Source organism: Pollachius pollachius, assembly GCF_949987615.1.
Source record: "Pollachius pollachius genome assembly, chromosome: 7".
In the NCBI taxonomy this organism is placed as follows: domain Eukaryota; kingdom Metazoa; phylum Chordata; class Actinopteri; order Gadiformes; family Gadidae; genus Pollachius; species Pollachius pollachius.
Genome location: NC_136940.1, coordinates 13,967,238 through 13,981,415, shown reverse-complemented (window position 1 = coordinate 13,981,415; position 14,178 = coordinate 13,967,238). Strand labels below are relative to the sequence as shown.

General features: G+C 42.9%; 1 protein-coding gene across 7 annotated transcripts in view; it reads left to right on the top strand.

Annotated features, from left to right (window-relative positions):
* The window catches only part of LOC307078113 (microtubule-associated serine/threonine-protein kinase 3-like), a 119,042-nt gene that overhangs the window by 58,490 nt on the left and 46,374 nt on the right, over positions 1-14,178 (top strand). For all 7 annotated transcript variants that reach the window (XM_079739729.1, XM_079739728.1, XM_079739730.1 and 4 more), the window contains 2 exons: positions 986-1,053; positions 14,086-14,177. In XM_079739729.1, the coding sequence (XP_079595855.1) occupies positions 986-1,053; positions 14,086-14,177 (160 nt within the window). The remainder of the gene's footprint in view (positions 1-985; positions 1,054-14,085; position 14,178) is intronic.

Below are 14,178 nucleotides of genomic sequence, written 5' to 3'. Positions count from 1 at the left end.
TTTAAATTTGTATGAATAGGCAAGACTGCTTGCCTATTGTTTTTCCGAACTGTGTTTACTCTGTCTCGCACACACAAAAACACAGTCACACAAACACACTCAAAAACCAAGACAACATGTCTAGATTAGCAATTGGGACTTAGAGGATCAGTGCCGTACTCGCTAGTAGGGATGTGAATAACTCAAAATCTTCATGGTCGAATAATCGGTGGGTGGTACGAACGAATAATTGATTATTCGATGTGTGCCGACATTCACAAAGGCAGCCATGGATCGTCGGAAAGAAATAACAGTATCTTAAACGCAAAAAAAACAACTACCTGCTAAGTAGTTCCAGTCAAATTGCCTGTTCAGCCATCAAAACGAGAGCTGGTTAATTGTGAAAAATGCTTTAAACTGTAATCCGAAAGCGCGGTTATACGCTATAGACCCTACAGTATCTATGGTATGCTGAATCGTGACGGTCTATAATTTCAACATAAAGTGTACATATTTATAATTCGAAATTCGTCCCAGCCTTTATACCACAGATACTCTAGGGTCTATAGCATATAACCGCCTTTTCTGATTACAGTTTAATGTAACAGTAAGCTGACAACATCGCTAATTAACACCCCAACTGCAAATTAACCACACAGAGATAACCATGGCAACCGGTCAAACAAATTGTAATTTTGCAATCATTCTGCGCGCGCATCCGCCGTTTTCAAATAATTCCCCTATAAATGAATGGTCTTCATTTATTTTCTATGGCAAGTGACCATGGTGTAAGCGGATTAATGCCCTTGAACACCTGTCCAACATTAGTTCCATCCGTTAATTCTTGTTTATTTGCATGGGAAAAAATGTTAACGCTCCAAATGTTAAAAATAGACTTTGACCCTCGGGAACGAATAATAGAATAATCAAATATTCTGACCCATCCCTACTCGCTAGTAGTTTGTTGTTTGCTTATAGTAAGTTGTCCCTCTGGCCTTTCCTGCAGGCATGGTGCAGCTTGAGCAGTATGAATTCACGCCCTCCATGTCTCTGGATCTGGATGCTAGTATGGAGGTAAGTCACACCCTCCAATTCTCTGGATCTGGATGCTAGAATGGAGGTCAGCAGCTGCTGACCTGATCATGTGAAGCTACTTCTTCTTCCCGTTCAGGCACAGCAGTGGGTTGCAGCAAAGGAAGCACAACCCTTTAATTTATGGTCTATAGCAATGGTTTAAAATGAGATGCGCAGCAAGAAGATGACACAAACAGTGCAGATCGCAGACAAGGATAAAGAAATATGGGTAACACTTTATATTAAGGTTGTTGCAATAAGCCTTAGTCAATATGTAATAAGACCTTATTATATGCTTATTAACATTAATTTGTGTTAATAAGACTATCAATGTGTTAATAATAACATAACATGTTTATTGTGAGATTATAAGACTTTTATAAGCACTTATAAGAAACTTGTTAACTATTTATCGATTGCTTGATAACATTAATAATGGTCTTATGAGTTTCTTATAGTTGTTAATAAACACGTTACAAACCCATTTATTGAGCCTTACTAACTTACCTATTATGTCATTGTTAAACCTTTACTAAGCATTTTTTATGCTTATTAAGGTTAATCCTTTATTAAACTGACAATTATGCGTTTTGTATGTACGGGATCTAAAGCGGGAACCATGCTTATTAAGGTTAATAAGTCCTTTATTAAACTGGTATTTATGCATTTTGCAGGTACGGGATCTAAAGCGGGAACAATGCTTATTAAGGTTAATAAGTCCTTTAATATACACTTATAAGCAGTTAAGTTAAGCAGTTAAGAGTACTATATGTTATCAAGGTTGATAAAAGGTCAAATAAAAAATACATATACTGTATATACAATGTTATGCTGGTGAAGCACAAAAACACAACAGCTCTTTTGGAAAAAATAATAATAATTTTAAAAACTTCAGATCGTATTCTTGAACATCAACATTTTAAAAAACGGACTAGACGATCCGAGTCCAGCTTCTCCATGGCCTCGGGATGGTTGAGAATTATTCTGGCTGGTCTTTCTTGTTATTAAGAAACACAAATAACATTGACCACAATAGATAGTTAGCAGACAGGTAACAATAAGCATTAAGCTGTTTATACATGGATTCATGACGCAACTGATAGAATTAGATACGTTTTGTCACCTAGTTTCACATGATAGCATAAGCTAAACGTTAGCTCAAAAGTAGCACGCCAAAGCCTCTGAAAGAAAGTAATGTAAGCCAAAAAAGTTTGCTAGCAAACAGCTAGGTAGCTAGAACCAGCTACCGTTACTATAGCATAACATTCAGAGTCATCCTCCAGTTCAGACCTCTTCCTATTATCCGTGTTTTCTGTGCTTGTTCCTGTCTTTTGTCAGTTGATGGGCTGGGGTGCTCGTGCTGACGATTCCGACAGGTTCTCCAAACCAGTATTTTTCAACCACTGTGCCACGGCACACTGCTCTGCCGTGAGAGATGGACAGGTGTGCCATGAAAAATGATGCGAATTCACTTCATTGGTTAAAAATATATATATATTGGTCTACTCCGTGTAAGCCAGTCTGAGCCGAGTGTGCGTGGTCGCGCTGTTGGTGGTATGCAACATAAAAACTCCCATATGCCTGTTGGTGGCGGTAGGCAGCGCAATTAATTGACAGATATGCAAACAATAAATTACAGATTAAGTGATTGATGTACACACGAGTAACGCAACACAAACAAGGATAAATATTTGAAAAGAAAAGAACCCACTCATGATCAAAGTCCCCCTATAACCAATCCAGTCGATGAGCTCACAGCAAGTGGGGTTCAAAAGAAAGCAAAAACGGTGAGCTCAAGGCTGTACAGTGACTCGTATCTGTCATTTGGTTTTTCCTTTACTGGGGATCCTGTTCCACCCTGTCCGTTGTGCGTAGTATGTGGGGAGAAGCTATCAAACAGTGCCATGGTCCCTAGCAAGCTTAAGCGACACCTGCAAACCAAACACCCGTCCCTCCAAAATACGCCTTCGGACTATTTTGTTTGTTTGCGTGACAGCACTGGGAAACAGGCAACTTTGATGAGGAAAGCCACAAAGGTGTCCGAGAAAGCCCTCCATGCTAGCTATTTAGTAGCTGAACTTGTGGCTAAATCAAAAAAGCCACACACTGTGGGGGAAACATTAATATTACCAGCCTGCAAAGCCATTGTCAATGCCATTCTAGGCCAAGATGCAGAGAAAGAAGTGGCTAAAGTCCCCCTCTCAGATAACACCATAGCGAGACGAATTGATGATATGTCTGCGGACATAGAGAGTGTGGTTTTGGAGAAGATACGTTGTAGTGAGAAATTTGCTTTGCAACTGGGTGAATCCACAGATATCAGTGGCCATGCGCAACTAATGGCCAACGTGCGCTTTGTGGATGGAGAGACTATCTGCGAGAATTTCCTTTTTTGCAAAGCAATGCCCGATAAAACAACAGGAGAGGAAATCTTTCGGGTCACATCAGAATACCTTGAACAAGGAGGACTGCAGTGGTTGAGTTGTGTAAGTGTGTGCACTGACGGAGCTGCAGCCATGGTCGGGCGCATCAAAGGCTTCGTAAACAGTTCGGGAGAAGAACCCTAATGTTGTAGTCACGCATTGCTTTTTAAATCGCGAGGCACTTGTTGCCAAAACTTTTCCAACGGAGTTGGCCAGTGTGTTGGATAACGTTGTGAGCATGGTGAACTACATTAAAACTAGACCCCTGAAAAGCCGACTGTTTGCAATTTTGTGTAATAACAGAAACTAAAAACTGTCTGCGATCAATTGATGAGGAACTACGCGTGTGCCTCATCAATTTCTGCCAGGATACGTTTGTGTGCATCTAAACAGGCCCAGATTTCACACTGAGTGAGTTTTAAGTCTTTAAACAATAAATGTAAAGGCTACTGTATTTTATTTTATTTGTTATAATAAATTTCGCGTTTGATAACATGTTGGTGTGCCGTGGGATTTTTTCCTTGTCTGAGGTGTGTCGTGGCACAAAAAAGGTTGAAAAACACTGCTCCAAACGTTCGTCAAACACTTCATCAACCACTTGCGTAAAAAGAACTTCCGGTTTAAAATTGCCTTCAAAATAAAAGCCTTTAAAGGATATATTATGAGGCACAAAACAGATCACACTCGCTCAACATCTGCAGACTTATTAACCTTAATAAGAATTGTTCCCGCTTTAGATCCCGTACCTGCAAAATGCATAATTAGCAGTTTAAGAAAGGATTTCTTTTTTATTAACAACTATAAGAAACTCATGATTATTATTAATAAACAAATAGTTAACGTTTCTTAAGTGCTTATAAAATTCTTATAATCTCACAATAAACATGTTTATTATGTTATTATTAACACTTATAGATAGTCTTAACACCAATTAATTTTAATAAGCATATAAGTGTATTATTACCTATTAACAGTGGTGGTAGTAACGCGTTACAAGTAACGCAAATCAGTAAAAAAGTATTTCTTTCCGATAACGAGTACTTTTCACGTTGTTTTTTAAGTCTGCAATTTTACTCTTACTTGAGTAAATATTTGATTTAGAATTCTACTCTTTACTCAATTACATTTTCCTTTGTGCCTCGTTAAAATTTGTATTTTGATAAACACTATCTTCGTTGACTGTAATACAAGCGTACACGTAAGCGATGCCCCCTCCCTAGGTTGCAACATTGTTGCCATTCCATAGCTGAGGAGACGGGTCGATGCTACGTTCACACCAAAAGACATATTTGTCGCCCGTTCGCGTTGTCGCCCAAGTTTTGTCACGGGACAAATCATAATCTGTTGCTTTGCAAGTTTTGTCAGGCGAATTACCGAGCCGAGATAACCACCATTACATGTCGAAATCCTTTATTAAACTGCTACCATTGCATGTCATCACCTGAACCCGACGCAGTCTATTCATAATATTGTAATGACCACGGAAGAGGCAGTGAATGAAGTATTGATTAGACAGCGATTTATTAGATACCTAATAAACCGTTGGAACACACAAGACCGGTAACCAAAGCAATACCGGTAAACAAACCCCTCGAAGCCCAATCCCTACGAGAGCACCCCGCGCTACGGCCACCCGGAGGAGCACTGAGCGTTTGGCCATGATATTATATATGTAAGGGATAATCACCTCAAGGCAGGGCAATAAACAGTTTAATATGCCCGGCTCGTGGACAGCTTACCTTCCACGATACTTTGCCCTGCCTTGAGGTGATTATCCCGTATAGTCTACTTCTTGCTTGCCAACATAAGAAAGCAATTAAAATACTTTAATTATGCTTTTTCTTATTCGTATTGCATGCTTATTAAATGTATACTCTGTTTGAGTTCATCTCCCTAAAAAAGTAGTCCCCTTTAATCGTCTCTCGTTCTTTCAATGTTTTGGACACCTCAAAGGGCATTATCCCGCTTATACCGTGGTCACTTGCGAAAGAAAAGAAATTAAGATCATTCATTTATATTTTCATGCGTTATCAATCCAAATATAAAGTTTTTCACATGCCATAAGTGTTGGGTAGTTACTCAAAAAAAGTAATTAGTAACTTATTACTAGTTACTTCTATATAAAATAAATAAGAGAAATTAAAATCTTGATAAAAGACTACACTAATTGTGCATTAACAATAGCACCAAACATTGAAATAAATAAAATAATACAGTGCCTACAGAGGGACACGTCTGCATTTCCTGGCTGCAAAATCAGCAATCAGGTCATCATATGACAGTTTCTGAGCCACGTCTCGATTGATGCTGATGACGGCCAGTCCACTTAAACGCTCCTGCCCAATCGATGAACGCAGGTATGTTTTAATGAGCTTGAGTTTTGAAAAGCTTCACTCAGCAGAGGCAACTGTGACGGGGAGAGTCAGTACAATTCGCAAAGCAATCCACAGATTAAGATACACCTCTTGGAGCTGATTGTCATGAAGAAATGTCAGCATTTCCAAGGCAGATGTCTCTGGTGGTAGCTGAGGAAGGTTGATGATTTCCTGCAGCATCTCAGGTCCATCAATGTCAGCTGTTCCCTTTTCCGTAAGTGTCTTGTGTACTTCATTGCAGTGTTTTTTTAAGTCCTCCTTGGACATTCCATTAACTTTGCTGAAATCAAGCAGCACTCCATATTTTCTTTGACTTGATTCATGGTCTCAAACCTCTCCTGCAGTGACATTAAAGAAGAGTCCACGACACTATTGAAAAATGTGGCCTCAAGCTTTTTAAGGGCATCATTGAAGGGCTCTTCAACAGCTTCATACGCAAGCTGCCTTTTTGTGCTCCTGAGTCTTTTCTTCTTAAGCTCTGGTTCTAAATTCAGGGCCTCACAGAGTTCCTTAGCAGTTGACACAGCCTTGTCAAACCCAGACTGTCTGTATTTGGTGAGGTTACTTTTGGCACTGTCAATGAGCCTAACGGCAATATCAAGCTGCATAGAACTTGATTGAAGTAGCTTGTTCACCTGGTTTGTGATGGTAAGAAGTTCACACCACACAACAGAGCAAATCAAAAATCGAAATGAGGCTACTTCCTCAGCAAGAGCTTGAGCCTCCAATTTTGCCACTGGATCCTTTACAGCCTCCCTAGTCTCCAGGAGAGCATCTCTCACTTCCTTTGTTGGATTCCGGACAGCTGTTACACTCTTAAACCTGCTCTCCCATCTAACATCACTCCAAGATTTCAGTGTCAGTTGGACATGCTTTGTCAAAATGGCCCATCGCTGGCTGGCCCCTGAAAAGAAATTGTATAACTTTTGCAAATAGCCGAAGTAGCCAGTGGCATCTTGGGAGGAGTTGGCAGCATCAGCTATAACGAGATTCATGGTGTGAGCTCCACAAGGAACAAACAATGCTCTTGTGTTTAATTGTAGAAGTCTAGCCTGAACACCTTGCTTCTTCCCCTTCATGTTGGCTCCATTGTCATAGGCCTGTCTTCGACAATTTTCGAATGGAATGCCAAGCTTCTTCAACTTCTCTAGGATAACATTTGACAGGCTAAGGCCAGTAGTTTCCTCCACATCAATATATCCCAGGAAGTATTCTTTAATGTCTGGTTGTAGCTGGAGATGGACAATGCGCACTATGACTGACATCTGTTCCTTGTGACTCAAATCTGGGGTACAGTCAAGAATGATAGAAAAATATTTTGCTGACTGGATATGTCTCACTATAGTGCTTAATGTTTCTGAAGAGATTATCTGAATGAGTTCGTTCTGTGTCTCATGACTGAGGTAGTGTGTGCGGGAATTTTTAGCCAGGTGAATCTCCATTACAGGGTCATATGTTACCATAAGCTCCACTTCCTTCAGAAAGTTGCCATTGTCTGGCTCATGAAGACGGTCAGAAGAGCCTCTAAAAGACAAATTTCTTGAAGCCAGTGAGAGAGTGATTGAGAGCAGGCGTTTCAGAACATCTCGCCACTTTTTCCTTTCTGCCTCCAGTAATGTCAACTCCTGTTGGTCTATTGCCATGCCCTTTTTAAGCCGTGTGTCCAGTTCTCTCCACTTAACCATGCACTGTGTATGGTTTGGGCTACACTCATGACGTCTCAAACTGGTGTTGATGTTCGACCAATCACTGTGGCCCTCTGCAGTCAGCTTTATGTCCTTCACACTAAAAAGTTTACATGCAAAGCAGATCACAGCATTGTTCTGTGGAGAGTACACTACCCAGCTTCTGTTAACCTTCTCTCCATTTGGTAAGGTTTTGAACTGGAGGCTGGAATGAAATGCTCTTCCATCGGGTCCCTTTGGAAAACTAAAATCAGGGCTGACTTTGAAAGGCCCTCTGTGCACAATTTCAACCCGATCAGCATCTTAAATGTGTGCTGGCCATAGAGCAGGATCAGTTGGAGGGGGCACATACGTCTCTACAATGTCACTTGCTGATGGCCTCTCAGTGACAGGACTCACTCTGCCGGTGGTTGTGGGCTGGGTTGTATCTGAACTAGTAGTTGATGGTTGTTGGTCAGGGCTGGGTGCTATTGCAGAGTCTGCAGAGATTGGTGGTTGATGATGTGTGCTTGAACTGCTGGTGGATGGTTGATCATCTAAATCTTTCTCCTGGTCTTGAGGAACTCCTTGCACATATCTAAGCATTGACCCTGCATTCAGAAATAAAAGAAATACTCAGGGATTGTACACTGAAATACAGTTTTGCACCTTGATTTAAAAACAATATTAAATATTAATTACAGGTTTATGTAAGCCTATGTGTAAAAAAAAAAAAAAAAAAGGCACCGTTACGAGGCACCGAAATGTGCGTTCTTATTCGATCTCGTTACAACCGTTTACGTCGGAACCGGTTCCCTACTGGAACCGAGTTTCGGTGCTCAACCTTAGTTACCAAGAGCCGTTCTCCATTCATCAACTCATTACTTTAAAGTATCTTCTGTAGCATTACTTTTTCCACTACAGTACACAATTGCATACTCGTTGGTTCACAGTACACATGCTAGCATAACGTAGGCTACATAACGTAGGCTGACGACTTCTGATGGCTGAAAGAATATAGGAGCTAACGTTAGTTTGTTGACGTTAATGGTAACGTTAACCCTGGCATGAGCATAGACATTCATACAAGGACTAAATGTTACAGAATTAGACATTTTTATTTAAAACATTGTCTTACCTGCCATCGATGCGTGTGCATCATCTCGATGTCTCTTCTTCTTTCTCTTATCCACCCCAGACTCTTGATGCCTTTTCGAGGCCATGTCCAAACACAGGTGTCTGCCAAACTTGAGAATGATGTCGAACATACCACTGGGATGTGGGGGAGGGGGCACCAAGGGGAGAGAGGGAGACACATCTTTTTCTCGAGCAAATGTTACTTTTGTATTGCTTATCTATTAACGTTTTACACATGTTTAATTTTAAATATATGGTGTTATTATGATTATTGTTATGATGATGATTTTTTTTTTTTTTTTTTGGTGCCCCCCCAGGCACTTGGTGCCCTACGCGCAGTGCGTGTTCTGCGTGTGCGGAGCGCCGGCACTGGCCCTATCATCACTTAGTGTGTATTGTATAAACCTATACAAAATAGCATACAAACCATATGAAAAGATAATATCCCTGTCTGCACAAAGAAATGCCTCACTGTAAAATCCACAAAAAAAGTAGGCTATGGTGAGGTCAATCAGTAGCAACACACAAGTTTCAAAACACAGGCTTTGGGAAACATGAAAACAAAAATGTTAGGGGAGCGATAGCTGCTGGACCCAAGAGCAGAACACAGAGACAGGACAGGAGTTGGAGTGACGGTGAACAGGTTTATTGAGTAAAACCAGGAGTGAGGCAGGAGGTAGGTTGGAGAGTGGGGCGTATCAAGCTAGAGAGAGTGAAGACTGCAGGCGACGATCCAAAAACTATAGGCAAGAGAAAACAAAGGTGAGGCACGAGAACTCAACAAAAGAAAACATTAGAGAGTATACACTGGAGCCAGGAACGAGTAACTACCACGGTATCTCACAGTACGATCTGGCGATGACTGCAGGGAAACCAGGTGTATTTGAAGGGGAGTTGATGAGTTGATGCAGGCCAGGTGTGAGCAGTTGAGTGGCAGGCAAAGCACAGAGACAGACAGGGGGTGTGGCCAACATAGGGGGAGAACACACAGCACCACAACATTGGCCATGACAGGACCTCCCCTTCAATGAACGCCTCTTGGCGGCCTAGGCTTCTCAGGGTGAGCCCGATGAAAATCCCGAATGAGAGAGGGGTCGAGGATGAGTCCCCGCGAAATCCAGCTCCTTTCCTCGGGCCCATATCCCGCCCAATCTCTGAGGTATTGAAAACCCCTACCCCGACGACGCATGTCCAGTAACCGCTGGTTGGTGAAAGCCGGGTGGTCAATCAAACGGGGAGGAGCGTGGCTGGGGGGCAGAGAGGGCTGGTGGAGACTGGTTTTACCAGAGATAGATGAAACGTGGGGTGAACACGCATTGTCCGAGTTAGCTTGAGCCTCACGGCAGACGGATTGATGATGGCATCAATAGGGAAGGGACCCACAAAGCGAGGGGTTAGTTTTTTAGAGCCAGTGTGAAGAGGGAGGTCCCTTGAGGAAAGCCACACATGCTGACCCACTTCGATAAGCAGGAGCGGGAACTCTGCGACGGTCAGCGATACGCCGGTTCTGCTCAGCAGAGTGGCGCGCGCATCCTTCCACACCCTGCGGCAACGGCGGAGATGGTGCTGTACCGAGGGAACAGATGTCTTCCTCCTGAGTGGGCAACAAGGGCGGCAGATAGCCCATGGAGCACTCGAAAGGGGACATGCCAGTAGCTGCACTGGGCAATGAGTTGTGCGCATACTCAATCCATGAGAGATGTTCGCTCCAAGCAGAGGGGTTGCGCGCAACCACACAGCGCAGCGCGGTTCCAAGGTCCTGGTTCGCTCTCTCTGCCTGCCCATTCGTCTGTGGGTAGAAACCAGACAACAGGCTGACTGAGGCCCCCAACGCCCGACAGAAAGCCTTCCAGACCTGTGAAATGAATTGGGGGCCATGGTCAGAGATGAGGTCGGCAGGAATCCCGTGGAGGCGAACAACATGCTTTACAAGCAGCTGGGTGGTTTCAGAGGCAGTGGGGAGCTTGGGGAGGGCAATGAAGTGAGCAGCCTTTGAAAACCTGTCCACGACAGTGAGAATGACAGTGTGATCATCAGAATGGGGAAGACCGGTTACAAAATCAAGGCCAATGTGAGACCAGGGCCGACCAGGGATTGGGAGGGGACGTAGCAGGCCAGCAGGGGGTTGGTACCGTTGCCGGCGGGGAAGCCGTGGTGTGGGAGACCAGTAAGTCCAGTTGGGCACCCATCTGCACGACCCGGGTAGAGAGGTCCTTAAAAGCCTCCATCATTTCCCGGAGAGCTTGGCAGTGTTCCCCGACCAGGGCGCCTTGAGTGGAGAGAGCTTGGCGGAAGGAGTCCATGTCCGCTGGGTCCATTGTTGTCCAGATTGTTCTGTTAGGGGAGCGATAGCTGCTGGACCCAAGAGCAGAACAAAGAGACAGGACAGGAGTTGGAGTGACGGTGAACAGGTTTATTGAGTAAAACCACGAGTGAGGCAGGAGGTAGGTTGGAGAGTGGGGCGTATCAGGCTGGAGCGAGTGAAGACTGCAGGCTGGAGGTGACGATCCAAAAACTATAGGCAAGAGAAAACAAAGGTGAGGCACGAGAACTCAAAAAGAGAAAACACTAGAGAGAGTATACACTGGAGCCAGGAACAAGTAACTACCACGGTATCCAGAAGTACGATCTGGCGATGACTGCAGAGAAACCAGGTGTATTTGAAGGGGAGTTGATGAGTTGATGCAGGCCAGGTGTGAGTAGTTGAGTGGCAGGCAAAGCACAGAGACAGACAGGGGGTGTGGCCAACACAGGGGGAGAATACACAGCACCACAACAGTGGCCATGACAAAAAATTAAGTGGTCAATGAATAATATAAAACGGTCACTTTATCCCATATAATTAAAACAGAAATGCACTTCAGCGGTGGTGACACATGCTGTTACTTTATTTGGTCCAAAGGCTGAATGAACCTGATCTATTTCGCAAGCTATAACATCGTAAGTGTGTCTTCCTCTCACCCTCTTGCAGGCAAGAGCAGCCTTCTCAAGTTTTAAAGTAATGCTGTCTATCCATTGCACCATCATTCCTAAGTAACTTTTGTTGTTGGCGGACCAAATGTCCGCGTCGGTGGACACATGATCCAGGGAGGACTCGGAAATTATTTTGAGCTTTGATTCCATGTCGGTATAACACTTGTTAAGGTAATGGGAAAATGTTTTCCTGTCGGATGTTGGCTTGCGAGTCGCGGGTATTTTATCTACTATTTTTCTAAATTTGGGCGATTCAATAGTCGACAGGGAAGCATGTCTTCTACAATGAACCCTGCAACCAGCCTGTCTTGCTGTGTCACCTGCTTCTGCGCTCCCACACTTGAGCACTCCTTCGCACAAGCAGCTATGTCACTCAAATCGATCGCTATGGCAACGTGCAGAGGCGAGCAGGCGGTGCAGACAGCACGCATGCACGCGCCACAACAGATCAGAACTTTACACGCAGGCAAACGCGGCTTGGGTAACGCAGGAAAGCGTGTTGCTATAGTCTAGTGAAGTAGTGTAGTTACCGATATTTTAAATGTAATGCGTTACTTTACTTCGTTACCCAAAAAAGTAATATCGTTACTGTAACAAAGCGTTACTTTGTAACGCATTACCCCCAACACTGGCCATAATTTAGTTTCCCTGTTAACGTAAGGTTCACTCCAGTAAAGAGGCTGGACCTTACCTACGACTTGGCAACGAGAGGTATTCTAGTCCGCTGAGCTATAAGCCAGAGAGCTAACGTTATGGATTGTACATATTTATAATTCAAAATTCGTCCCAGCCTTTATACCACAGATATTCTAGGGTCTATTGCATATAACCGCGTTGCCTGATTACAGTTTAATTCATTTTTCACAATATACCAGCCCTCGTTTTGAAGAATAATCAACACCTCATTTGTTTCAATGAGAATCGCGACGGTCTATACTTTCAACATAAAGTGTACATATTTATAATTTGAAATTCGACCCAGCCTTTATACCACAGATACTATATGGTCTATCTATAGCATATAACCGCATTTTCCGATGACAGTTTAATGCATTCACACAGTTTACCAGCTCTCGTTTTGAAGGCTGAAATACAAGCGGCTTATTGATCTACTATTTGATGACGCTGTGAATAGCAGCAAGTAGAACCGACAAGTCAGCGGGCAACCTCCGGGTTAATGCCCTCCTCCCAGCCAATCAGAATCAAGCATTCTTAAATGAAGTAGAATAAACAATTATATTATATTATATACTATTATATATAGAGCTCCGGGAGTCGCAAACGGCAACAGTCACCTTCTCCATGCTGCAGTTCGTTTGGCCGGTTGAACGCTGATTGGCTGTTACGTTACGCACGTCACTCAGTGGCCACGCTGTTGAACGCTGATTGGCTGTCATCACACAAATGTCGCGGCAAAGTTTAAATATTTCAACTGGAGTGAAAGTGTCGCGCTGAAAATCCAGGTGAACGAGCTCGCCCGTGCCGGGCAAAGTGTCGTGGTGCAAGTCAAATCTTGTCGCGGGTTTCTCTAGCGAAAAATATGACCGATTCGCGTCTCTACGTTGACTTTGTATGGAATCATGTCGCCCCTTCGCGTTTGGTGTGAACGCACGACTAGAAACGCCATGGATGCAGACGCGCAGCAAGTTATTTTCGGCAGGGGGTGCGCGGGGGTTATAGAATTCTAAAGATACAATGTTACATAGGCTCTGTATTCTGCAGACCACTCTAGAACTTGTTCGTCCTTGTTGTGTCTGGCTGTGAGTCTGCGTGCATGCTATGCGTAGGCTGAATGCAATTGCGCCAAGACAAATCTGATTGGCCAATCAGCTAACCAAGCCATCCTGGGTAGTGTTCCTACAAAGCTCTTGCCTTTTGTCATATGAGCTGAAATCAATTTACATTTTTTGTGTGTCAATTTGTTTGAAATGACATGAAATTAATTTTGTTGTATGTATGTTTAATGAACAATACACACAATGAAGAGAGTACATCTTTCTCTCTCCTTAACTCACTCACACGTTATGTCTTTTTCACTGATCCAAGCACTACAATACAAAAATGTGAAATAACTTGTAATTTGAGTAACTTTGTAACAAAGTACTTTTTTATTCTTACTTAAGTAGGTTTTCCAATTGGAATATTTACTTTTACTCAAGTAGATTTTGAAGGAAGTAATTGTACTTTTATTGAGTAAAGATTTTCAGTACTCTACCCACCACTGCCTATTAACAAATGCTTATTACAAGGACCTTAATATAAAGCGTTACCGAAATATGAATATTGAATATTATATGAATAAGTAAATGTAATAGAATACACCTAATATATCAGCACACAAAGGCATAATATTATGGTTATTTTGACCTAAAACACAATGGACTTGAACTGATACTGTGGTAGGGCTCATTCTCTGTAGCTACAGGCTATTGAAAATGCTGATTTTCTGTCTCTGTCTAGAACAAGTTTCCTCAGACTCTCACTCCAACACGACGGAAACCTCTGGAAAGTGACTTTGAAACCATCAAGTTGATAAGCAACGGGGCTTATGGG